We start from the raw sequence: 24,895 nt of genomic DNA on the forward strand, positions 1-24,895 counted from the left end.
CTAGACCGTGTAGTATTTTATACGTAAGTAGTAAAACCTTAAAGTCACATCTTAAGTGCACAGGAAGCCAGTGCAGGTGAGCCAGTACAGGCGTAATCTGATCAAACTTTCTTGTTCTTGTCAAAAGTCTAGCAGCCGCATTTTGTACCAACTGTAATCTTTTAATGCTAGACATGGGGAGACCCGAAAATAATACGTTACAGTAGTCGAGGCGAGACGTAACAAACGCATGAATAATGATCTCAGCGTCTTTAGTGGACAGAATGGAGCGAATTTTAGCGATATTACGGAGATGAAAGAAGGCCGTTTTGGTAACGCTTTTAATGCGTGACTCAAAGGAGAGAGTTGGGTCGAAGATAATACCCAGATTCTTTACCGTGTTGCCTTGTTTAATTGTTTGGTTGTCAAATGCTAGAGTTGTATTATTAAATAGAGTTCGGTGTCTAGCAGGACCGATAATCGGCATTTCCGTTCTGTCACTCCTAATCGATAAATCCCATGAAATCTTATACGTCTAGTCTCTTACGTGAATGAGCTAAATAATATTATTTGATATTTTACGGTAACGTGTTAATAATTTCACACATAAGTCGCTCCGGAGTATAAGTCGCACACCCGGTCAAACTATGAAAAAAAACTGCGACGTATAGTCCGAAAAATACGGTACTGCAGTTTCACATATCCCTATTATTATTATCCTACATTTACAGTACTTGCTCTTACACAGGGTTCTCTATTATCAGAGGCGATGGGTAAAACTCGACGTGGACTACCTGAGATACTTCGACAATGACAAGGTATTCAACCCCCACTGGCGTTATCTTCAATTCCTTTCACATACATTTCTGCACTCAGACTGTGCTCAAACTTGACCACATCTGCAGGCTGCATGTGGAGGTAGGGTTGGGCTCGATAAAGTAATTGTGGCTTTTGTGTGTTGCAGCAAGTGTATTCGAAAGGCATCATCTCCACCGCGTCGGTAACTAATGTGACCAGTGTGGGGGAGCTGAAGTTTGAGGTCATCACAAGCAATCGGACGTTTATCTTCAAGGCTGAAAGCGAAGGTTTGTCTGATCGTTCGTCTGTCCACAATAATACGTTGCACAGTCCAAACACGTGTGTAAGGTGCACACATATTTTTCAGCATAAACTTGTGCCGATTTAAATTTGCATGAATATACTTTTTTTCCCCATTGATTGTACATCCAGCTGAGAGAAACGAGTGGGTGACCGTGCTGCAGGACTGCACAAGAGGGCGCCAGAGGCGCAGTATAATAAGCCCGAGCTTGCCTTTGACGCCACATTTCAAAGGCTATTTGGAACTGAAAGGTTTACGCTCCAAACTTTTTACAGTTGTGGCCACGGATAAGGTCTTTCTCTATAAAAACATGGAGGTGAGTGTATAATCATCTGATTTAAACATACCTAAGAGAGAAGTGCACTTTGGTTGGAATTCATCATTCACAATCCTTATGAAAGACGACAACACATTCTCCTTTTTTATGGATTCTAAGTCGTAATATACAGCAAGTACGAGGTGGCTAACAATGCGGCTAATGGTAGTATTCTATTCCGCCCGTAAAGCTCTGTAAAAAACATCCAAAGACCACTAACAATACTTCATCTGTATCCTGTTAACTGAATATTAACCAAGTATTAGCGATATTGTTATACTACCGTATTTCCTTGAATTGCCGCCGGGGCGCTAATTAATTTAAAAACTCTTCTCACTCCTGCGCTTATCAAAGGCATGCGGTAAAAGTAAGCATGCGCTAATTATTTTAAAACCTCTTCTCACTCCGGCACTTACCAAAGGTATGCAGTAAAAAATTTAGTGTGATGTAAGCTTGGACCTTAAATCCTACTGAATAGCTCTTAATTTTCTTCCCTTTATGCGATTTCAAATTACCGGTATTGAAATCAGCCTCGTCCATTTTCAAAATGATGACAGGGGAAGTGTCATCTCGTAACGTCACGAGTTTAACCAGGCGGTAATACTAAGCATGCGTTAATTATTTTGGAAAGCAAGTTTGACCCGGCAGTAATTCAAGGCAGGCGCTACTATATGTCCTGCGGCAATTCAAGGAAATACGGTACTCACTAACGCAGACAAACTGTTTTTAGCCGTGCCATGAACACAGAGAGCCAACTAGCTCCATCCATCCATTTTCTACCGATTGTCCCTTTTGGGGGTCGCGGGGGGTGCTGGAGCCTATCTCAGCTGCATTCGGGCGGAAGGCGGTGTACACCCTTACACCCTGGACAAGTCGCCACCTCATCACAGATAGACATCACTGCTATATTGACATATTGAACCGGTGAGCTGCTGCATCGCCTCTGAGGTGTGAATTTTAATTCTAGATTAGAAATCATGCCTTTTACCTGGATAGTAGAAGTATGTGGCCATAAACCGAGAAGTTTGTCAACTCTAATCATCGTTTGGGGACATCTCTACGCTGCTGACCTGTTTCTGCTCGGGATGGTCTCCTCCTGCTGGCCCCACTGTGGACTGGACTCTCACTATTATGTTACAGTAGATCCACTATGGACTGGACTCTAACAACATTATGCTAGATCCACTCGACGTCCCCACATCCGCGGTCCTCTCCAAGGTTTCTCACTGTCCCATCGGGTTGAGTTTTTCCCTGCCCTGATGTGAGATCTAAACCGAGGATGTCGTTGTGGCTTGTGCAGCCCTTTGAGACACTTTTGATTTAGGGCTATATAAAAAAAAAATTGATTGATTGATTGATTGATTGAACTTAGACCTGGAGATGCTGGAGATGAAGAGAGAGACACGAAAAGGCACTCGTTTGTGGCAATTTTTTGATTTTTAACCCTGCTTGAGTATTATGATTAATTCTTCATCCAAACGAAAGCTAGGAACATTGTGAGAGCAGACATTGAACAGTAAGGGATTATTTTATTATGTTTGTGTTTGTATTTCTTGTGTAGCACATGATGCTTGTGTTTCACTAAAACTTGTAGTTATTCTTAATTTTATTCAGGCTCCAAAATATAAGATTCTGAATCAATATTTGTACCAAATATTGATATTTTTGCTCTACACTTGGCAAGAATGGTACATGATGCTTTTTTTTTTTTTTTTACTAAAGCTGGATCTGTTTAGCATTAATCTTCTAAAACTTGTAGTTTATTCTCCTTATATTCAGGCTGAAAAATATAAGGTTCTAGATCATCATTTGTCTGGTGAAGTCTGCTATGAGTAGTACTGTTGTTGCTGTTGAAAGGAAAAGCAAAGGTTAGGATTCTTCTGTGAAATTAATACGCCGCCGTATGCTAAAAAAATGACCAAAATAATTATGTATTGCATGTTATAATGAACAGTACATATATACTTACAGCGTGTACATAACATGTTGATAGAGGCTTTACAGGCGGAATAGAGCGACCCTCTTAACCTCCGTTGTTAGCTGACTTTTGCTAGCGTTCATTTACAATTTAGAATGCATAAAAAAGAATAATGTGTTTTTGTCTAACATTGAGAAAGATGGACAAAATTCTCCCCCAAAAGTGCAGTTTTCGCTTGAATTTGAGTTTTGAGTTTGAGTTTATATTCGAACATTAAAGCACATGATACATCACAATTTCCAGTTTCTCTTTTCAACATGTTCGAAAAGGAGTAGGAAGAAGCAGAGCTTATTTAATTCTACCCCTTTTCTTTTACATAACGGTTGTTAAAACTTTTGTTCACTTCCTGTTCTCAATTTATTCACATTATACTCGATAAGTAATCTTAATAAAAATAAATAATAATTGGTGAAGTAAGTTATATTTCATACGATGAGATAAGTAAGATTATTTTGAGAATGAAAGAATGGATGGATGAATACTTTCAGAATGTTTATCATGGTTCTTCTTCTTTGTACTCTGTAAACACTTTAAGTTTGAAGAGTTTCTTGAAGTGGATCATATTAGTACATTGTTTGATTGCTTTGCTTAATCCATTCCATGATTTAATTCCACATACAGATATACTGAAGGTCTTAAGTGTTGTACGTGCGTACAAATGTTTTAAATTACATTTTTCTCTAAGATTATATTTCTTCTCTTTTACCTGTACTGAAATACTGTGTTGATATTCATAGAACTGGTAGCTATCTTAAGTAATTATTAATGATTGGCCTTCAAAAACAACTTAACATTGGTACGTTTTTTTATGTGGCCTAAAGTCAGGTTTTTGAGGGGTACCTCTGATCAATAGAACACAGTATTTTCTGAAGTATGTCAATGTTGACTTTTGATATAGAACCATTTCTTCTCTCCAGGACTACCGTATCGGAGTGGGTATCACATCCATTGACATGAACGTAGGAAATGTTAAAGTCACGGATCGTCGCAGCTTTGATCTCACTACGCCTTACCGCATTTTCAGGTACTGTTTTCAATGGCTCTAAAAAGCACGGTTCTTATCTTGGCAATCAAATTTTTTGGGAAATAGTTGTTCGCAGCCGGTGCTAGTACCGGATCATGTTGCTCCATGCGAATTCCCACCCTTGGTTTAACCACAGGGTCCTCCACTAGACATCTCTCAGCTGGGTAAAAAGCCCTTTGTGTGTGTTTATTTGTGAAGAAGGAGATGTGTGTGTGCACAAGTGCATGTGTTGGCGTGGTATGTGTGGCCTTCTGGCTGACTTCACTGCCTGCTGTGCAAAGGCTCAGCTTGACAGGATGGGGAAATCTGAAGCGCTTTGTGCAGTTTCATGAGTCCGTAAGTCGGACTCTGTCATGCTGACCATGCAGCGCGTACCGAATATGTCTATTTCTATTCCTTTTGATTATGCAGCCCCAACAAAAGTCACCCGAAGGTTTTTCCATTAGACTCCCCAATGAGGTGATGATAGGAATAGGGACGGAGAAAGAAGCAAACCCTCGTAGAAGATGAATTAAGGATAACAAAATAGCGGGAAATGTGGATTCCCACATGAGACAGGAGTTGGATCAAAAGATAGAGATCCCTGCCGGTCACTCAAGTAGGCAAATTCACTGTGTATAAAGAAAAGACTGTGTATAGACCAGTGGATTAGGGACAAACAGTAGAGAAGGGATTCATACGGCGAGAGGGGGGTTCATTATTTTGCAAAGCAACCTGTTAAAAGTGCTGGAAAGCGCCACTTCATAGAAACTGGCGATGTGGTCAAAACAGATTTTAAGACAGGGGTGCCCACACTTTTTCTGCAGGCGGGCTACTTTTTAATTGACCAAGTCGAGGGGATCCACATCATTACGGGTCTGCTGCAATGCCAGCGCCCATTCATATGTTGGAAGCTGGGCGTCATGGCCTTTTTTTAAATATCTCAATATTTTTAGACCATATCGCGATACACTAAATATATCTCGATATTTTGCCTTAGCCTTGAATGAACACTTGATACATATAATCACAGCAGTAAGATGATTCTATGTGTCTATATTAAAACATTCTTGTTCATACTGCATTAAAGGCCTACTGAAATGAGATTTTCTTATTTGAACAGGGATAGCAGGTCCATTCTATGTGTCATACTTGATCATTTTGCGATATTGCCAAATTTTCTCTGAAAGGATTTAGTAGAGAACATCAAAGATAAAGTTTGCAGCTTTTGGACGCTAATAAAAAAAGCCTTGACTTTACCGGATGTAGCAGACGATGTGCGCGTGACGTCACGGGTTGTAGGGCTCCTCACATCCTCACATTGTTTATAATCATAGCCACCAGCAGCAAGTGCAATTCGGACCGAGAAAGCGACGAGTTCCCCATTAATTTGAGCGAGGATTAAAGATTCGTGGATGAGGAAAGTTAGAGTGAAGCACTAAAAAGAAAAAGAGAAAATACCACGGCTCCAGGCGACGGGAGTGTGAGCGATTCAGATGTTATTGGACACATTTACTAGGATAGTTCTGGAAATCGCTTATTTACTTATTGTTTTAATAGTGTTTTGGTGAGATTATAAAGTCATACCTGAAAGTCGGAGGGCTGCAGTGAACGCCAGTGTCTCTGAGAGAAGCCAATGAAGGAGCCAAAATCACAGCTGCCTTTTTGACAGCTGCAGGAGGAGGTCGCATAATCCACTCAAGTCTCCGGTAAGAGCCAACTTAATATCACAATTTTCCTATCCAAAAACTTGATGGTTGACGTAGAGAGCTTGACCGCTCTGTGTTAAACCTTCACAACAAACAAAGAAACACCGGCTGTGTTTCGGTGCTAAAGGCAGCTGCAATCCACCGCTTTCCACCAACAGCATTCTTCTTTATAGTCTCCATTATTAATTGAACAAATTGCAAAAGATTCTGCAACACAGATGTCCAAAATACTGTGTAATTATGCGATGAAAAGAGAGGACTTTTAGCCGTAAGTGGTGCTGGGCTAATATGTCCGCTACAACCCGAGACGTCACGCGTCATCATTCCGCGACGTTTTCAACAAGAAACTCTGCGGGAAATTTAAAATTGTAATTTATTAAACTAAACAGGCCGTATTGCATGTGTTGCAATGTTAATATTTCATCATTGATATATAAACTATCAGACTGCGGGGTCGGTAGTAGTGGCTTTCAGTAGGCCTTTAATATATGCTCATTTTAAAATTTCATGCAGAGAGGGAAATCACAACTAAGTCAATTTACCAAAAGTGTATTTATTAAACAGTTATTAAGCAGTGGCACAAACATTCATGTCATTTCCAAAACAGAAAGTGCAAGATTTTCAGAGACATTTCAAAACAAGCTATTAGTGCACTTTTGTGCATGATGTCACTAAGATAACGTATCAAAACACTAAATTAAAGTGCACTTTTGTGCATGATGGTGTGGGCGTGTGGCACCGAACGGAGATGTTGACGTGCGGAGTAAGCACTCTTCATTTTCTAGCATGTGACTTGTCAAATGATGCTAGACATTACCAGTAATGCTACTTTTTGTAGCAACGCTTTAGCACCACACTTGACAAATTACGGTTGTATGTTCGACATATTCCCACTTGAAGCCAAACCACCGCCAGACGATGGATCCCATGCTGTTTTTATTGGGAATTACCTAATTCTCCCTTCATTTGTTACCAGATTTGCACCTTCTTTTTCTCGTATTACCACCCGCACCACAGCTAATGTTACCCATGCTGCTACCTCTCTTCTCCGCGAGGGCGTATACGTATGTGACGTATGACGTGACAGTATGTGACGTGTGTAAGAAGGTGCGCTTGCTGTCTCTGAGAAGGAGACACAAGAAAGAGTGGGAAACGCATGCAGTGTAATGCCAGCAGCTAAAAGCAACTGCGTGAGAACGTATACTCAAATATCACGATATAGTCATTTTCTATATCGCACAGAGCGATATATCGAGTATATCGATATATCGCCCAGCCCTAAGCCTACATTATTATTGCTCATACTTCAAACATTATTATTATTCTTGTTCCGGACGTTTCTCTTACGTCCACCCCCAGACGAACCGGCCAACGAACCCCCACGTATGTTAAACCGTCGGAAAGGTCTCGTTAGCGTCGATGGCCGTATTTTAAGTTGGGAACATTTCGTGTTACCATTATGACGCTATTTGCGATTTTTAAAAAAAATGGGCCAATTTATTAGCGAAAATGGGACAATTGAATGGATACACACCTTTTACAATGGCATATTTTTTGCTACTTTTCCGCTTTTTTGTCTAATTCCGCAGTTATACCTTAAAGTCAAATAACTTATTCGAAACATGCTAACTGTATGCATGTGTATGTTAGCATGCTAGTCATATAACTTGGTATTTGAAACATGCTGACTGTTATCATACTATGGTTAGCACACATGCTAGGTGTTAGAATTTTTATGTAAACATGCTACTGTTTTTGTGCAGTTACACCTAAAACTCACGGATTCAGACATTCTGCACCAGCTTAAAAGCATGGCAGCTTCCGGAGACCCCAGGGCCAGAGGTCCAGGGCACAGATAGTAGGCCCATCAAAATTTTAGCTGGAATTTTGTAGGTCATATATATAATTTATATTGATATGCAATTCTTTAATAAGAAAATTGAAGTCATTAGAAAGGAGATTAAAGACAATGCGTCCCAGCTACAACTGGGTTCTATTAACACAGATACGATTGTATATACGGCGGATACTGCCCTCCAAAATAGTTTCTTTTGTTTTGAGGAAATAACATTAGAGGAATTGTTACAACGTGTAAATGGAATAAAACAAACAACATGTTTACTTGACCCTCTTCCTGGGAAACTGATCAAGGAGCTCTTTGTATTATTAGGTCCATCAGTGCTAAATATTATAAACTTATCACTTTCCTCGGGCACTGTTCCCCTAGCATTCAAAAAAGCGGTTATTCATCCTCTTCTTAAAAGACCTAACCTCGATCCTGACCTCATGGTAAACTACCGACCGGTGTCTCACCTTCCCTTTATTTCAAAAATCCTCGAAAAAATTGTTGCGGAGCAGTGAAATGAACACTTAGCGTCTAACAATCTATGTGAAAACTTTCAATCCGGTTTCAGGGCAAATCACCCGCTCGACATCCATTGCTTTCGTCCTCTCCAAGGTTCTCATAGTCATCATTGTCACCGACGTCCCACTGGGTGTGAGTTTTCCTTGCCCTTATGTGGGCCTACTGAGGATGTCGTAGTGGTTTGTGTTGTGGTTTGTGCAGCCCTTTGAGACACTAGTGATTTAGGGCTATATAAGTAAACATTGATTGATTGACTTATTTATGAAATAGATGTTTTTGTTAACAAGTTCAAAGTGTTTAATGATAATACAAGCATGTTAAACACATATAGATTCCTTTTTTTCATGAAGACAAGAATATATGTTGGTGTATTACCTGATTCTGATGACTTGCATTGATTGGAATCAGACAGTAGTGATGATAACGTCCGCATTTTTAAATGGAGGAGAAAAAAAAGTCCTCCTTTCTGTCCAATACCACAGGAACGTGGTTGGTTTTTGGCATCTTATTTGTCCAGCGTCCACGCTCGTTTTTATACACTTTACAATAAATACCATGGCGGCAAACTTCGTAGCTTGCTAGCTTGTGCTCGACAGCTTTCTGAGACTCTTTATTTTGTTTGCGCAGGTAGAATGAAAAGCGCTTTTATTGTGAAGGTAGGAAGCGTGCAGTCGGTCTTTAGAGTTTTGACGGCAGGTACTGTTGAATTAAAAAGTGTTTCTCGCCATCCTGTCGGTCATTTTTTCTTAATAATGATCTCGCAGCAGCCAGCGTCATCTCACGAGACCCCCGGGTGCCGTGAATTTCAATCAAGTGACAAAAGTGACGTGATAGTGAAGATTTATGATCGCTAATTGTTAGGTTGATTTTTTTCAATGCCCAGCTGGAGATCGACGGACACACCCTCCGCGTTCGACCAGCAGCTTGCAATCGACGTAATGGGCGCCCCTGTTTTAAGATATTTAACAATCTAGGCAAGGCAAGGCAACTTTATTTGTATAGCACTTTTCATACACAAGGCAGACTCAAAGTGCTTCACAGACAACAAAGTGAAATGAAAGAAAATAAAAGCAAATTTAAAATGCAGACAATAAAAATAAATAAAACTACTAACGTCCCCCTGCCCAAATTTGTCACGTTTCATGTGTCAGGTAAACCGAGACGAATGGTGCCATAACAATCCAATTCCTACTGCATGGTGATTTTCTTCAAAGTTGTTACAATGTTGGACGGGATACTCATGCTAAACAATGCCAAAACGTCAAATCATGAGGCTCATGCATTTGGGTCTGACCTTGGATGCAGTTTTGGATGCCTGTGCCCTCGGTGTGTTGCAGTCTGGCTACGTTGGACATTAAGCAATGCTGTCATCTGGAAAAGGAGCTCTATACGAGTCCAGCTAAGTTTGAGGAAAGACAAGATAAGGTAGAAAAAAGTATTATTTTCATCTAATCTTGGCCACAATAATACAGATGTGCGACATGCTGTGACATAAATGTTGCTAAAAGCGGATTTTTTTCATGCAGCTCTGTATCGATCGGCGAGTCCAGGTGTACCTAATGTTGTGACCAGGTCAATCTATGTAATGTTTATTAAGTTTCTTTTGGACGGTGACGTTTGCCTTCAACATTTATATTTAAACCGTGTACATTTTCATAAAATACATTATCATACTTTCGAAGAGGGTAGGGCTTGGTGTCATTTGGAAAATAGGACATGCTATACCTATCTGACTATAAGATTTACGCTAAATTTACACATAGACCACAAACAGCAATGAAACTTGAATTTTAGATGTGTGCAGGGGGTGTGGCTTGAAGGGATTAATTAGATGCATGTTTTGGATTAATATGAATGGGAAACAAATTGTTTTATAAATATCCCCGCAATGCTTTGATTGAAAATTTTCGGACTTTGTACAGATCCCAAATACACAAAAAAGCCATTGCTAGCAGGAATCACAAACGAATTATAAGAACCCCGTTTCCATATGAGTTGGGAAATTGTGTAAGATGTAAATATAAACGGAATGCAAAGCTTTGCAAATCCTTTTTAACCCATATTCAATTGAATGCACTACAAAAACAAGATATCTGATGTTCAAACTCATAACCTTTTTTTTTTTTTTGCAAATAATAATTAATTTAGAATTTGGCTGCAACACGTGACAAAGTAGTTGGGAAAGGGCATGTTCACCACTGTGTTACATCACCTTTTCTTTTAACAACACTCAATAAACATTTGGGAACCGAGGAAACTAATTTTTGAAGCTTTGAAAGTAGAATTCTTTCCCATTCTTGCTTCCGTCGTTCAACATTCCGAGGTCTCCGCTGTCATATTTTACGCTTCATAATGCGCCACACATTTTCGATGGGAGACAGGTCTGGACTACAGGCGGGCCAGGAAAGTACTCGCACTCTTTTAATACGAAGCAACGCTGTTTCAACACGTGGCTTGGCATTGTCTTGCTGAAATAAGCAGGGGCGTCCATGATAACGTTGCTTGGATGACAACTTATGTTGCTCCAAAACCTGTATGGACCTTTCAGCATTAATGGTGCCTTCACAGATGTGTAAGTCACCCATGTCTTGGGCACTAATACACCCCAATACCATCACAGATGCAGGCTTTTGAACTTTGCGCCTATAACAATCCGAATGGTTATCTTCCTCTTTGTTCTGGAGGACACCACGTCCTCTGTTTCCAAATATAATTGGAAATGTGGACTCGTCAGACCACTGAACACCTTTCCACTTTGCATCAGTCCATCTTAGGTGAGCTCGGGCCCAGCCAAGCCGGCGGCGTTTCAGGATATTGTTGATAAATGGGTTTTGCTTTGCATAGTAGAGTTTTAACTTACACTTACAGATGTAGCGACCAACTGTAGTTACTGACAGTGATTTTATGAAGTGTTCCTGAGCCCATGTAGTGATATTCTTTACACACTGATGTCGGTTTTTGATGCAGTACCGCTTGAGGGATCAAAAGTCCATAATATCATCGCTTACGTGCTGTGATTTCTCCAGATTCTCTGAACTTTTTGATGTTTTTACGGACCGTTGACGGTAAAATCCATAAATTCCTTGCAATAGCTCGTTGAGAAATGTTGTTCTAAAACTGTTCGACAATTTGCTTACAAAATGGTGACCGCTCATCCCATCCTTGTTTGTGAATTAGTTAGCATTTCATGGAAGTTGCTTTTATACCCAATCATGGCACCCAACTGCTCCCAATTACCCTGCACACCTGTTGGATGTTCCAAATAAGTGTTTGATGAGCATTCCTAAACTTTATCAGTATTTATTGCCACCTTTCACAACTTCTTTGTCACATATTGCTGGCATCAAATTCTAAAGTTAATGATTATTTGCAAAAAAAAAAATGTTTAACAGTTTGAACATTAAATATGTTGTCTTTGTAGCATATTCAACTGAATATGGGTTGAAAATCATTTGCAAATCACTTTATTTCGTTTATATTTACATCTAACACAACTTCCCAACTCATATGGAAACAGGGTTTTTAAATCAGCAACAAAACTACATTTGAGTGGAGCACAAGAGTGCTTTTGTTTAGATTTGATATTTATTTCACTTGTTTGTGAGGCCAACTGGACCTTAACTTGCATCTGACCGCTGATTGATCAACTGCTGCGGTTTCACTTTGGCAAGAAGGCAACCCCAGAAAGCCAATCAATGAGCTTGTGGGCGGTCTACAAGGACAAGCTTCAGCCTCAGCAGCCGTTTTCCGCCTGGCCCTAGTGTTTGACTTGTCTCCATTGGCCTAACAATATTATTTGGACATTAAAGAGTGCGGGGGACAAAACCTGCCTTTTGAAAAAATGCAGAAAAAGTCCAAATTAAGTTCTTGACCCCAGGAAAGTGTTTTAAATGTAAATTAAAATCATCTTATGTCCCCTTTAAAGCTGGAGAAAAGAAACCATACTTTCAGAACGAAAAGGAGAAGTTTGTAGTCTATTAGTGTCTATCTGGCAGTGTGTTCCTGGGTCTTGAGCTCAAATATATTTAGCAGCACAAAAGCGGAATACAAGTTAGTTCTAAGAGGATGAGAGAGGATTCAAAAGCAAAGGCGACATTGTCCTTCCAACTCTGCTACTTGGCAGTCGCTAATGGATGCTGTCATGGCAGCGTTAACGCTTCGAAATTTGTTCTTTTCAATTCGCAGTTTCATAGCGGAGTCGGAGCAACTGAAAGATCAGTGGGTGGACGCAATGAGGGATTCCATAGGTGAGGCCTTGTCCAATAGCGAGGTCGCGGATCGCATATGGGCGGAGCCAAGCAACAGTTTCTGTGCTGACTGCGGGGCTCCTAAGCCGGAATGGGCAGCCATCAACTTGTGTGTGGTGGTCTGCAAACGATGTGCAGGTTAGTGTTTGAATGAAGAACATCCTTTGAGAATTATTAGAAGGCTACATGTGGATTCCAAATGTGCTTGGAAGAATTCCAGAAATGTACCGTATAGCTTTTTGATGTGCAGAAGAGAAATATCTGGAATGGCGAATCTGAATGATGTGGCCAAATCAAAGTATTTCACACTGAGCCGGCTTTCTTCAAAGTGTGTGTGTGTGTGTGTGTGTGTGTGTGTGTGTGTGTGTGTGTGTGTGTGTGTGTTTGTGTGTGTGTTTATGTGTGTGTGTGCACATGTGTTTCAGGAGAGCACAGAGGCCTGGGTCCTAGCATCTCAAAGGTTCGTAGTCTGAAAATGGACAGGAAGGTTTGGACCGAGGAGCTTATACAGGTACTGCATGCACAAAATGGGCTCATTTTACAGTTCATGAGACTCAAGTATTCATATTGTCAGCTTGCTCAAATAATGCAATCATACAAAGAGTACATATTCTCTATCCTCAGTTAAACATATCACAACATTTAAGACTTGTATCCAAAATGAATGTCTCCCATTGCCGTGAATCGAAATCAATTTACCATATTTCCTTGAATTAACTAATTAATTTAAAACCTCTTCTCACTCCTGCGCTTACCAAAGGCATGCGGTAAAAGTAAGCATGCGCTAAAATATTTTTAAACCTCTTCTCACTCCGGCACTTACCAAAGGTATGCAGTAAAAATTGGAGTGTGATGTATGGTTGGACCTTAAATCCTACTGAATAGCTCTTAATCCTCTTCACTTTATGCGATTTCAAATTACCGGCATTGAAATCAGCCTCATCCATTTTGAAAATGATGACAGAGGAAGTGTCACTCGTGACGTCACGAGTTTGACCAGGCGGTAATACTAAGCATGCGCTAATTATTTTGCGAAGCGAGTTTGACCCGGCAGTAATTCAAGGCAGGCGCATACTATATACCCTGCGGCAATTCAAGGAAATACGGTAATTGACGCTTGGCCTCACCAAAACGTCACAATTTTAAAAAGTTAAGCCAGGGGTAGGGAACCTATGGCTCGCGAGCCAGATGTGGCTCTTTTGATGACTGCATCTGGCTCTCGGATAAATCTGAGCTGACATTGCTTAACACGATACTGTAAGTAATGAATAATTCCACTTGTAATCACGGTGTTAAAAATAACGTTCAAAATATAAAACATTCTCATGCATTTTTAATCCATCTATCCGTTTTCTACCGCACCTTTTCAAGATGTTGCGTTAATGGTAAGAAGTTATTTATTTATTATTGGTTATTTTGGGGTTTGCCACACTGGGGGTTCTTTAGACCACCAAGAACCAACATGAGAGCCGGTTTCAGGGTTAAAATATTGTTTTATTTTTCAATAAGTCTCTCAGTTTTTTTCCAGCAATTGTACTTTTCTCTTTTGTTCTCGCTCGCACTCTGGCTCCAGCCCCAACCCCGTCTCTCCTCCTGGCTGCTGCTTATAACAGAGCGACATGTGATTAGATAACAAGGCTCAGGTGGACCATCTACGTCTACATCTACCTGTCGCTGATTTCGAGGCTGGTCCTGGCACACCCCAGTTCGCTGCGGGCCCGCAGGCTACGCCCCCTCCACAGTTAGCTTCAGAATAACAATGTTATTACAAAGAATAAGAGACCTATTATACTCTAGAAATGTTGGTCTTGCTTAAAAATGTACGGGTTTAGTTGTGTTCAGTGTTAAGAAAAATATTATACGGCTCTTACGGAAATACATTTTAGAATATTTGGCTTTTTGGCTCTCTCAGCCAAAAAGGTTCCCGACCCCTGAGTTGAGCAAACTTTTGGATAAGAAATATTGTACACAAACAATATAATGTGCCAAGACTACAGTAGCTTTATGAAGTTATGTAATAGTGACAATGTTTCTTATAGATTGCCAAGATATTTGAGGCGGTTTTCTTTAAAAAGGCTCAAACATTTAAAAACTAATTATTTAAAAATAAATAAATACATGGGTTTTACTTGTATAGCGCTTTTTTAGCTTCAAGGTACTCAAAGCGCTTTGACACTATTTCCACAATTACCCATTCACACACTGATGGAGGGAGCTGCCATGCAAGGCGCTAACCAGCACCCATCAGGAGCAAGGGTGAAGTGTCTTGCTCAATTGTTAATTAGTATTAATATATACTTTTTCATATTGTGTTGTTTTGCTATATTTTCAATTGTTGCTGCTTATTGTAGAATGTACAATACACTGTCTGGAGACTTTTTGTGATTTTTGTTCATTCAAAACGACGAGCAACAAATTTAAAGTCTTTTTCCGGTGTTATTATAGACTGCATTCGTATTCAGAGACTTACTTCTGTCCCTCCATATCCCCGACAAAAAGCGATCTGCAGCGATATTAAGAATGTGAAAGTCTGATTCCTACATTGTTTACTTCTGTAAGTTTTGTAATCAAAGAGAAATATCAAGTAGCTAAAATGTGCCAAACATGGATAAGTGTGAAGGGTGTTTTACATTTTTCCCATCTTGCACTCTAATGCAGTGGTTCTCAAATGGGGGTATGCGTACCCCTGGGAGTACTTGAAGGTATGCCAAGGTGTACGTGAGATTTTTTTTAAATCTAAAAATAGCAACAATTCAAAAATCCTTTATAAATATATTTATTGAATAATACTTCAACAAAATATGAATGTAAGTTCATAAACTTTGAAAATAAATGCAACAATGCAATATTCAGTGTTGACAGCTAGATTTCTTGTGGACATGTTCCATAAATATTGATGTTAAAGATTTATTTTTATGTGAATAAATATTTAGGATTAAGTTCATGAATCCAGATGGATCTCTATTACAATCCCCAAAGAGGGCACTTTAAGTTGATGATTACTTCTATGTGTAGAAATTTATATTTATAATTTAATCACTTGTTAATTTTTCAGCAAGTTTTTAGTTATTTTTATATCTTTTTTTCCAAATAGTTTGAGAAAGACCACTACAAATGAGCACTATTATGCACTGTTATACCATTGAATAAATCAGAAACTGATGACATAGTGCTGTATTTTACTTCTTTATCTCTTTTTTTCAACCAAAAAGGCTTTGCTCTGATTAGGGGGTACTTGAATTAAAAAAAAATTCACAGGGGGTACATCACTGAAAAAAGGTTGAGAACCACTGCTCTAATGGATTAAAGTAGTTGTAATTTTTTAAGGTTTTTGTATGTTTTTCATAATATCCACAATGTTTAGTGAGCAGGTTGTGTTATGTGTGACCATGTGTGTTGACCTTTTTTAGTTGCCTTTTTTTTTTTTGCACCATGACTAGGGAAGGTTGTTTTAGATTGTGTAATATAAGTAAATGCTGTGTTATCATTTCAAAGTAATGTCAAAGGTCAATGATTGGATCTACTCATATTTTCCACAAGATAACCGATAATCTGAAAGCGCTTTGGGGTGCAGAACTAATGACTTATTGTACCGTATTTGGCTCGCGGGCCATAGTTTGCACAGCCTTGGTCTATCCTATCAAAAGTGGCGTTTGGATCCAGCAGAAACAACACTAAGATTTTCATTTATATTTTATTATTAAATTCCACCAATCATTAAATGTGCTGTCTCGGTACTGTGGTTCATCCTGAAACAAGACTGATGTCTTTCTAAAATGTAATTTTTTATTTAAAAAGTCATTGACTTGCTTAAAAAATTGTTTTTCTAAAATCTTATTTAAGAACTCAATCAATCAATCAATGTTTATTTATATAGCCCTAAATCACAAGTGTCTCAAAGGGCTGCACAAGCCACAACGACATCCTCGGTTCAGATTCCACATAAGGGCAAGGAAAAACTCACAACTCAGTAAGATGTTAATGAGAATGACTATGACAAACCTCGGAGAGGACTGTAAGTTTGGGGGTCTTCGTTTTAAATGCAAAACGAGGCTACAGTGTAAAACCACTAACGTGTGGATGCTTTAATGATGTTTTGTTATAATAGGGCAGTTATTCATAGAGTATTTATACGCCCAAAACCTAAATTGACAATTTATAGTCTCTACAAAAGTGGTCCCAGCTGAGATTGGAACCCATGGCCTTTGACTTTGACACACCTGACAAAGCATTGCACATTTTAAACTTCATTTGTCCTTGTACTTTAGTCAAATGGTTCTCAAACGGTTTTCACCTCAGAAAAAAACTCTCCAAGTACCACCCTAATGACCAACATTAAAATACAGTAGACCAGTAGGCCCAAGTATTCATTAAAAACAAGGCAGTGGTTTTAATTAACAAGTTGTGGAAGTCGCTTCCTAGCGGTCCCACTGTAGACACGGCACAAGAGCCAAGCGTGCAGGTTTTACCAAGGTTTTAATGAACAATTGTTTTAACACAAGTTTTCTCCAGTACAACGTGACCTCTCAGCCACGTCCGTATCCTCTCTCCCTCTCTGCTCCCGGCTGCTCACTTTTAAAGACAACAGATGATTAGATTACCACGTACCACCTGTGCAGTGTAATCACCTGCCAGCTGTGTCTCGCCGTCAGCGATGGTGATCCGCCCTCAACACCATCGACCGAGGCGGTGACCTTTGGTACTGCAGGCACGCTGATCACATTCTCCCTCCACACAATTATATATAATATTTTGGCCAGTTACACACAGTTTCAACAGTAACACTGTGGGTATACCGGTATTGGTATAGTACTGCGATACTAATAAATCATATTCGGTACTATACCGCCTCCACAAAGTACCGGTGGATTAATAATCCATTTTCTACCACTTGTCCTTAATAATGTTGACAAAATAATAGAAGGGAAAATTACACTATTTTACTGCATATGTCAGCATCTAAATTAGGATCCTTTGTTTGTTTACTTACTAATAAACGACAAGTTGTCTAGTATGTTCACTATTTTATTTAAGGACAAACTTGCAATAAGAAACATATGTTCAATGTACCGTAAGATTTTTGTTGCAATAAAGCCAATAATGCAATTTTTTTGGTTTCCTTTATTTAGAAAAGTATCGAAATACTGGTAGCAAAATATTGGTATTGGGACAACACTAGTTTAAATATAGGAAAATAAAACACCGTACTTTAATCAAGTGATTCTTTGGCGTACCACTAGATCAGGGGTGTCCAAACTTTATCCACTGAGGGCCGCACACTGAAAAATCAAAGCAAGCGGGGGCCATTTTGACATTTTTCTATTTCAAAAACCAATACAATATATGTATAACCAATATACATTCAGGCCTTGATCCCGGGTACCCCAAAGAGTTTTGGTCCAAAAAAATATTAAAAATGTGTCATTATTCAGTATAATTTTGTTGTATTATTATTCAAGTTTTAAATCTCCAGATCAACATTAGGTCCATCTGTCAATATAATGATTTTAAAGATTTAAGTTGTATGCTCTTTTTATCAAAGAAAACCCATTTTTTTGATGAAAAAAAAACACAAAATATGCAATATTATCAGATAATATTTTTTTAAGTGGAATATTTGAGATTAATTAATAATTGGAGCCTTAAAAAAGTCAACAACTATAAACACCATTGATTTGAATTCATTATTATTTTTTGAGCAATGACACTTAAAAACAAATCACACTAAAGTTATTGAGGATCCAAAAGGGTTCTACTCCTTAAAGTGTTAAAAAATAAATGAAACACTTATTTACTGTTTACTTTTAACACAATAATCTCGAGATTAACTTCAGATCTATCCGTCAATTATAAGTTTTATTGTTTATGGTTTTTGTTTGTTCATTTTAGGCCCTTCTTTAAAAAAAACAGCTCAGTTTTTTTATATGGCAAACACAAAATATGTAACATTTTCCCCCAAAAATATGTCAAAGTGGAAAATTTAACATGATGTAATTGGAGCCTTGAATAGGTCAATAATTCATAATGACATTGATTTTGATTCATTATTATTTTTTAAAGAAAGAAACAGCCTGCATGGCAGCTTTGTGTTATTAGAGTAAACAATGCAACATTTTCTTGTTACATTTCACCCGTTTGCTCCTTTATATCGCTTTTTACGTTTAAACATTTTTTCAATTGTATTTTTAAAATGTGCCGTGGAGCCGTTAAAAATTACCTACGGGCCGCAAATGGCCACTAGGCCGCACTTTGGACACCCCTGCACTAGATGCAGCCAGTGGACCAGTAGTGGCACATGCACCACAGTTTGAGAGTCACTTTTGCACAAAACTACTATACATAATTTATGAATAAATGTATTTATTATAGCCAGGTGACCCAATGCATCTTGACCACTTTGTTGCTTTGAAAAACGTTTCCTCTGGCCCTCTTTTGTCTGTGCAGGTGTTCCTTTTGCTTGGCAATGAGCGAGTTAACGGTTTCTGGGCAGCCAACGTCCCACCAAGCGAGGCTCTGTCGCCCTCGAGCTGCAGCGACGACCGGCGACGTTTCATCACTAACAAGTACCGCCACGGCAAATACAGGAAGTACCACCCTCTGTACGGAAACCAGAAGGAGCTCAATAATGTAAGTTCTTCTTTTCTTCTTTATTCGTCGAACAATGTTTGTGAATATACATAAACGTACGTACACATTGCTATGACACTTATTACACTAAAAACTGACACATGTTCATTTATAAACATACCCTTTGTTATTTATCTGTCGACACCTTTTAGGTTAGTATAATTTCTGTGCTAGAAGCGTACGGTTGTTCTTCTGCACAACGTTGCACACTCACACTTTACAGACTGTCAGGCAGTGACGAACACGTTAAGAATAGACAAGATGCATCTTCCTCTTTTAGAGATTTCCCCAGAGCATTTCATATTTCTTGTGTTGGGGTCAAAATGTAAAAACACTATCCGTCACTCAGCTGACACTTTGGTACCTCACATTATTTCCACCAAAAACGAGGAAATAGAACAGATGGTTTTTTTTTTTTCCAGTCTCTGCTTACTTTTTTTCTTTATGGGGCCCTCCCTTTCTTTCTGCTTGACTTTAAAGGCCTACTGAAATGAGATTTTTTTATTTAAACGGGGATAGCAGGTCCATTCTATGTCTCATACTTGATCATTTCGCGATATTGCCATATTTTTGCTAAAAGGATTTAGTAGAGAACATCGATGATAAAGTTTGCAACTTTTAGTCGCTAATAAAAAAGCCTTGCCTGTATCGGAAGTAGAAGCCCATGTGCGCGTGACGTCACCGGTGTGAGGGCTCCTCACATCCGCTCATTGATTACAATCATGGCCACCAGAGGCACGAGCGATTCTGACCAAGAAAGCGACAATTCCCCATTAATTGGAGCGAGGATGAAAGATTCGTGGATGAGGATAGTGAGCGTGAAGGACTAGAAGAAAAACGAAAAAAAAAAAAAAAACAAGGACGAGGGCAGTAGGAGCGATTCAGATGTGATTAGACACATTTACTAGGATAATTCTGGAAAATCCCTTATCTGATTATTGTGTTACTAGTGTTTTAGTGAGATTATAAAGTCGGAGGGGTGTGGTGACCACCAGTGTCTCTGAGTGAAGCCATGGAGAAGCCAAGAAAGTCGGAGCTAGCTCTCTGACAGCTGCTGCAGGAAGAACGACACAAGCGCCGCTCATGTTTACGGTGAGAGCCGACTTATTACCACAATTTTCTCACCGTAACCTGCCGGTGGACATGTGGTAGAGAAACATGTTCGCTTGACCACTCTGTTCCATATTAAAGCTTCACAACAAACAAAGAAACACCGGCTGTGTTTGTGTTGCTACAGCCGACCGAAATACACCGTTTTCCACCTACATCTTTCTTCTTTGACGTCTCCATTATTAATTGAACAAATTGCAAAAGATTCAGCAACACAGATGTCCAGAATACTGTGTAATTACGCGATTAATTCGGACGACTTTTAGCTGTGAGTGGTGCTGGGATGAAATATCCGCTCCAACCAATAACGTCACAAGCACGCATCAACATAAGCGTCATCATTCCGCGACGTTTTCAACAGGACACTTCGCGGGAAATTTAAAATTGCAATTTAGTAAACTAAACCGGCCGTATTGGCATGTGTTGCAATGTTTCATCATTGATATATAAACTATCAGATTTCATGGTCAGTAGTAGTGGGTTTCAGTAGGCCTTTAATGCCGCTAATCGTTACATTTCTAGTTATAACGCGCAATTTGGGTGTGTGTAATAACACTTATAAAACTCCATATTATTACCGGTTTAAATATAAAATGATCAAAAAAATATGATCGGAATCTGCGCTTTAAGTAACTCACAGACTGACTTGTGCCAGCTCGCCAGTAAAAATGCTAACATGAAAACAAGAGACACTAATATCTTTCCCCATTAAGAATCTACATACCCCGATCTAAACGTATATGAGGACATTGCTATTTGAGCAACTAAGCTGTTCATTTGTGCACCTTGAACCTACAAGAATACAGGCCAAGTTGTTTTTACGGTACGTTCAGGGACCAGAATTCATGGTCGGTAGTAGTGGGTTTCAGTAGGCCTTTAAAGGCTGACTTAGAAAAGCCAATTAAAAATAAGGGTGTCCTGATCCGATATTGATATCAAATATTTGTCCAATACCAGCAAATAAACAAGTATTGGCTAATATCAGCTTGTGTCTAAAATACAAGATGTCCTGCAGAACTTTTATTGTGCACGGCTTGACAGATGTTAATATCTTGATGTCCACTAATATGCCCACAAGTAAGGTCTTCTCCCGTATTTTAGGCCCAGTCCACGCTTCCCCAGTTTTCAAACAATCTCCATCTACATAAGCGATGTTTCAAAACAGTCTGTCTACATCCGGGGTGTCCAAACCTTATCCAGTTAAAGGCTCTAGGGCAGGGGTGTTAAACTCAAATACAGAGTGGGCCAAAATTTTAAACTGAACAAAGCCGCAGGCCAAGGTTGAACAAATTAACCTTTTAATAGGGACCCAAACAAGTTTTGCATTAAATATTGAACAAGCAAGGCTTATATAACTTTAGTGACATGCAAAATCCACTTTCCAATAATAATAATAATAATTACAAAAATATCAATGGCATATCAAATAAGATTTAAATAAAAATGTTATGCATTTTTTTCTATTTGCAATCTTCTTAGGTAAATATAATTTTTTTCCACAGGCTAATAATAAATTTGAAAATAAAATATCAATAATGAATGAACCAAACATTCAAGCCTTGAAGTAGCAAGAGAAAATGCATGAATAAAACAATAATTATTGGTCAGTTTGCTGGAAGTTTCCCGGAAGAGTTAGCGCTGCAAGGGGTCCTGGGTATTTGTTCTGTTGTGTTACGGTGCGGATGTCCACCCGAAATGTGTTTGTCATTCTTGTTTGGTGTGGGTTCACATTGTGGCGCATATTTGTAACAGTGCTAAAGTTGTTTATACGGCCACCCTCAGTGTGACCTGTATGGCTGTTGACCAAGTATGCTTTGCATTCACTTGTGCGCGTGTGTGTGTGTGTGTGTGTGTGTGTGTGTGTGTGTGTGTGTAAAAGCCACAAATATTGTGACACGCTGTTAGTATGGAGGAAATGCGGACGTGACGACAGGTTGTAGAGAACGCTACGTAGCATAGCTCGGTTGGTAGAGTGGCCGTGCCAGCAACTTGAGGGTTGCAGGTTCGATTCCCGCTTCTGACATCCTAGTCACTGCCGTTGTGTCCTTGGGCAAGACACTTTACCCACCTGCTCCCAGTGCCACCCACACTGGTTTAAAAAATGTAACTTAGATATTGGGTTTCACTATGTAAAGCGCTTTGAGTCACTAGAGAAAAGCGCTATATAAATACAATTCACACTTAAATGCACGCCCCCAATATAGTTGTCCAGGTGGAAATCGGTATAAATTCAGGAGAATGGTTGCCCCGGGAGATTTTCGGGAGGGGCACTGAACTTCGGGAGTCTACCGGGAAAATTAGGAGGGTTGGCAAGTATGAGTATTAGCGGTGAAGGCGGTGTTACAGTGGCACCGACGCTGTATAACACCGGCTTTAATGCTAAATTGATATTGCCTCAAGGGCCAAATTAAATTACACGGCGGGCCAGAGTTTGACACCCATGCTCTAGGGGCCATTTAGTACTCTTTTGTACATTCAAGATCCTAAAACCTATCATTATTCCACAATACAGTTTTTTATTATGTTATAGTTCTTGTAGTTGCATACAAATTCTTCAAGGAAGATGTGTGGTGGTAGAACAATCCAGTAACAAACGTGTCCGCATCATTTAACTTACTATACCATGAATTGATTAACGTGGACCCCGACTTAAACAAGTTGAAAAACTTATTCAGGTGTTACCATTTAGTGGTCAATTGTACGGAATATGTACTGAACTGTGCAATCTACTGATAAAAGTATCAATCAATCAATCAATGCTTCATGAACTTAACTTACTTAATTATTGTTGCCACTTGGTTTCACCATAAAACAATTACCACTCTACTTCAGATTAAAGACAGCATAAACCCATTCCAGATGGTTAGTGATCGCAGGATTTGTGTTTTTCATACTTGCCATTGTAATTTTACTTTACTTTGTAACATTCCACGTTACAAAATAATAAGAGTATGTATAAAACCCAAAACCAGTAAAGTTGGCACATTGTGTAATTCGTAAATAAAAACAGAGTACAATGATTTGCAAATACTTTTCAACTTGAATTAAATTGAATAGACTGCAAAGACAAGATATTTAATGTTCGAACTGAGAAACATGTTGTTTTAAAAAAAATAATCATTAACTTAGAATTTAACGGCGGCAACACATTGCAAAAAAGTTGGCACAGGGGCATTTTTACCACTGTGTTACATGGCCTTTCCTTTTAACAACACTCAGTAAACGTTTGGGAAGGGAAGAGACCCATTTTTCAAGCTTTTCAGGTGGAATTATTTCCCATTTTTTGTTTGATGTACAGCTTAAAATGTTGTGGTGTTTTAGGCATTACATAGTGCTACATATTTCCAATGGGAAACAGTTCTGGACTACAGACATACTTGCCAACCTTGAGACCTCCGAATTCGGGAGATGGTGGTAGCGTGGGTGTATATTGTAGATCCTAAAACCTATCATGATTCCGCAATACAGTTTTTTATTATTTTATAGTTTTTTTAGTTGCATACAAAGTCTTGAGGGAAGATGTGTGGTAGAACTATCCAGTAACAAACGTGTCCGCATCATTTAACTTACTGCGTCATGAGCCTAATCAATTACTTTGGCCACTTGGTTTTACCATAAAACAATTACCACTCTACTTCAGATTAAAGACAGCATAAACGCATTACAGGCGGTCAGTGATCGCGGGATTTGTGTTTTTCATACTTGCCATTGCTGTTTGCTTTAGTCATTTGACTTAATCAAGCCTTTTGTAGCATTGCACTTTACAAAATAATACATGTATTATTATTGCTGATATCCTATTAGATCCATATTGTTATCGGCCAATATTGGAAGTGAAAAAGTTGTATCGGACCGCCCCTATTTAAAAGACAGCAATGAATAATATTAAAGCAGCTTTTAATAACAGTCTTTTAGGGACAGCGTGGCGCGGTTGGTAGAGAGGCCGTGGCAGCAACATGAGGGTTCCTGGTTCGATCCCCAGCTTCTACCACCCTAGTCACGTCCGTTGTGTCCTTGAGCAAGACACTTCACCCTTGCTCCTGATGGGATGTGGTTTGTGCCTGGCATGGGAGAGTGTGGGAATGTGTGTGAATGGGTGAATGTGGAAATAGTGTCAAAGCGCTTTGAGTACTTTGAAGGTAGACAAGCGCTATACAAGTATAACCCTTTTTCCATTTAAGTGAGCAAATTGCAGGTGATGGAAGACAATTAGTAATTAGCTGTAGACAAGCTCTAATTCAGTGCACTGCAAAAACTGAAATTTAAGTAAGATTAAATATCTCAAATATGGGTGATATTTGCTTATTTTCTGTCTGATAAGATCATTCTTCTCACTAAGCAGATTTTATGTTAGAGTATTTTACTTGTTTTAAAGGTTTTGATGCTAAATGATCGCAGTAAGATATTACAGCTTGTAGCTGAGATTTGATTACCTATATTGAGTAAAACATGATTGAAACTA

The 24,895-nt window shown here is 39.1% G+C and overlaps 1 protein-coding gene across 7 annotated transcripts in view; it reads left to right on the plus strand.

The window, feature by feature from the left end:
• Positions 1-24,895, plus strand: part of LOC133564665 (arf-GAP with Rho-GAP domain, ANK repeat and PH domain-containing protein 1-like) — a 180,233-nt gene that overhangs the window by 65,529 nt on the left and 89,809 nt on the right. For all 7 annotated transcript variants that reach the window (XM_061919125.1, XM_061919126.1, XM_061919127.1 and 4 more), the window contains 7 exons: positions 728-797; positions 944-1,064; positions 1,210-1,394; positions 4,290-4,396; positions 12,635-12,834; positions 13,122-13,207; positions 19,141-19,323. In XM_061919125.1, the coding sequence (XP_061775109.1) occupies positions 728-797; positions 944-1,064; positions 1,210-1,394; positions 4,290-4,396; positions 12,635-12,834; positions 13,122-13,207; positions 19,141-19,323 (952 nt within the window). The remainder of the gene's footprint in view (positions 1-727; positions 798-943; positions 1,065-1,209; positions 1,395-4,289; positions 4,397-12,634; positions 12,835-13,121; positions 13,208-19,140; positions 19,324-24,895) is intronic.

This window comes from Nerophis ophidion, linkage group LG13 (assembly GCF_033978795.1).
Source record: "Nerophis ophidion isolate RoL-2023_Sa linkage group LG13, RoL_Noph_v1.0, whole genome shotgun sequence".
NCBI classification, from domain to species: domain Eukaryota; kingdom Metazoa; phylum Chordata; class Actinopteri; order Syngnathiformes; family Syngnathidae; genus Nerophis; species Nerophis ophidion.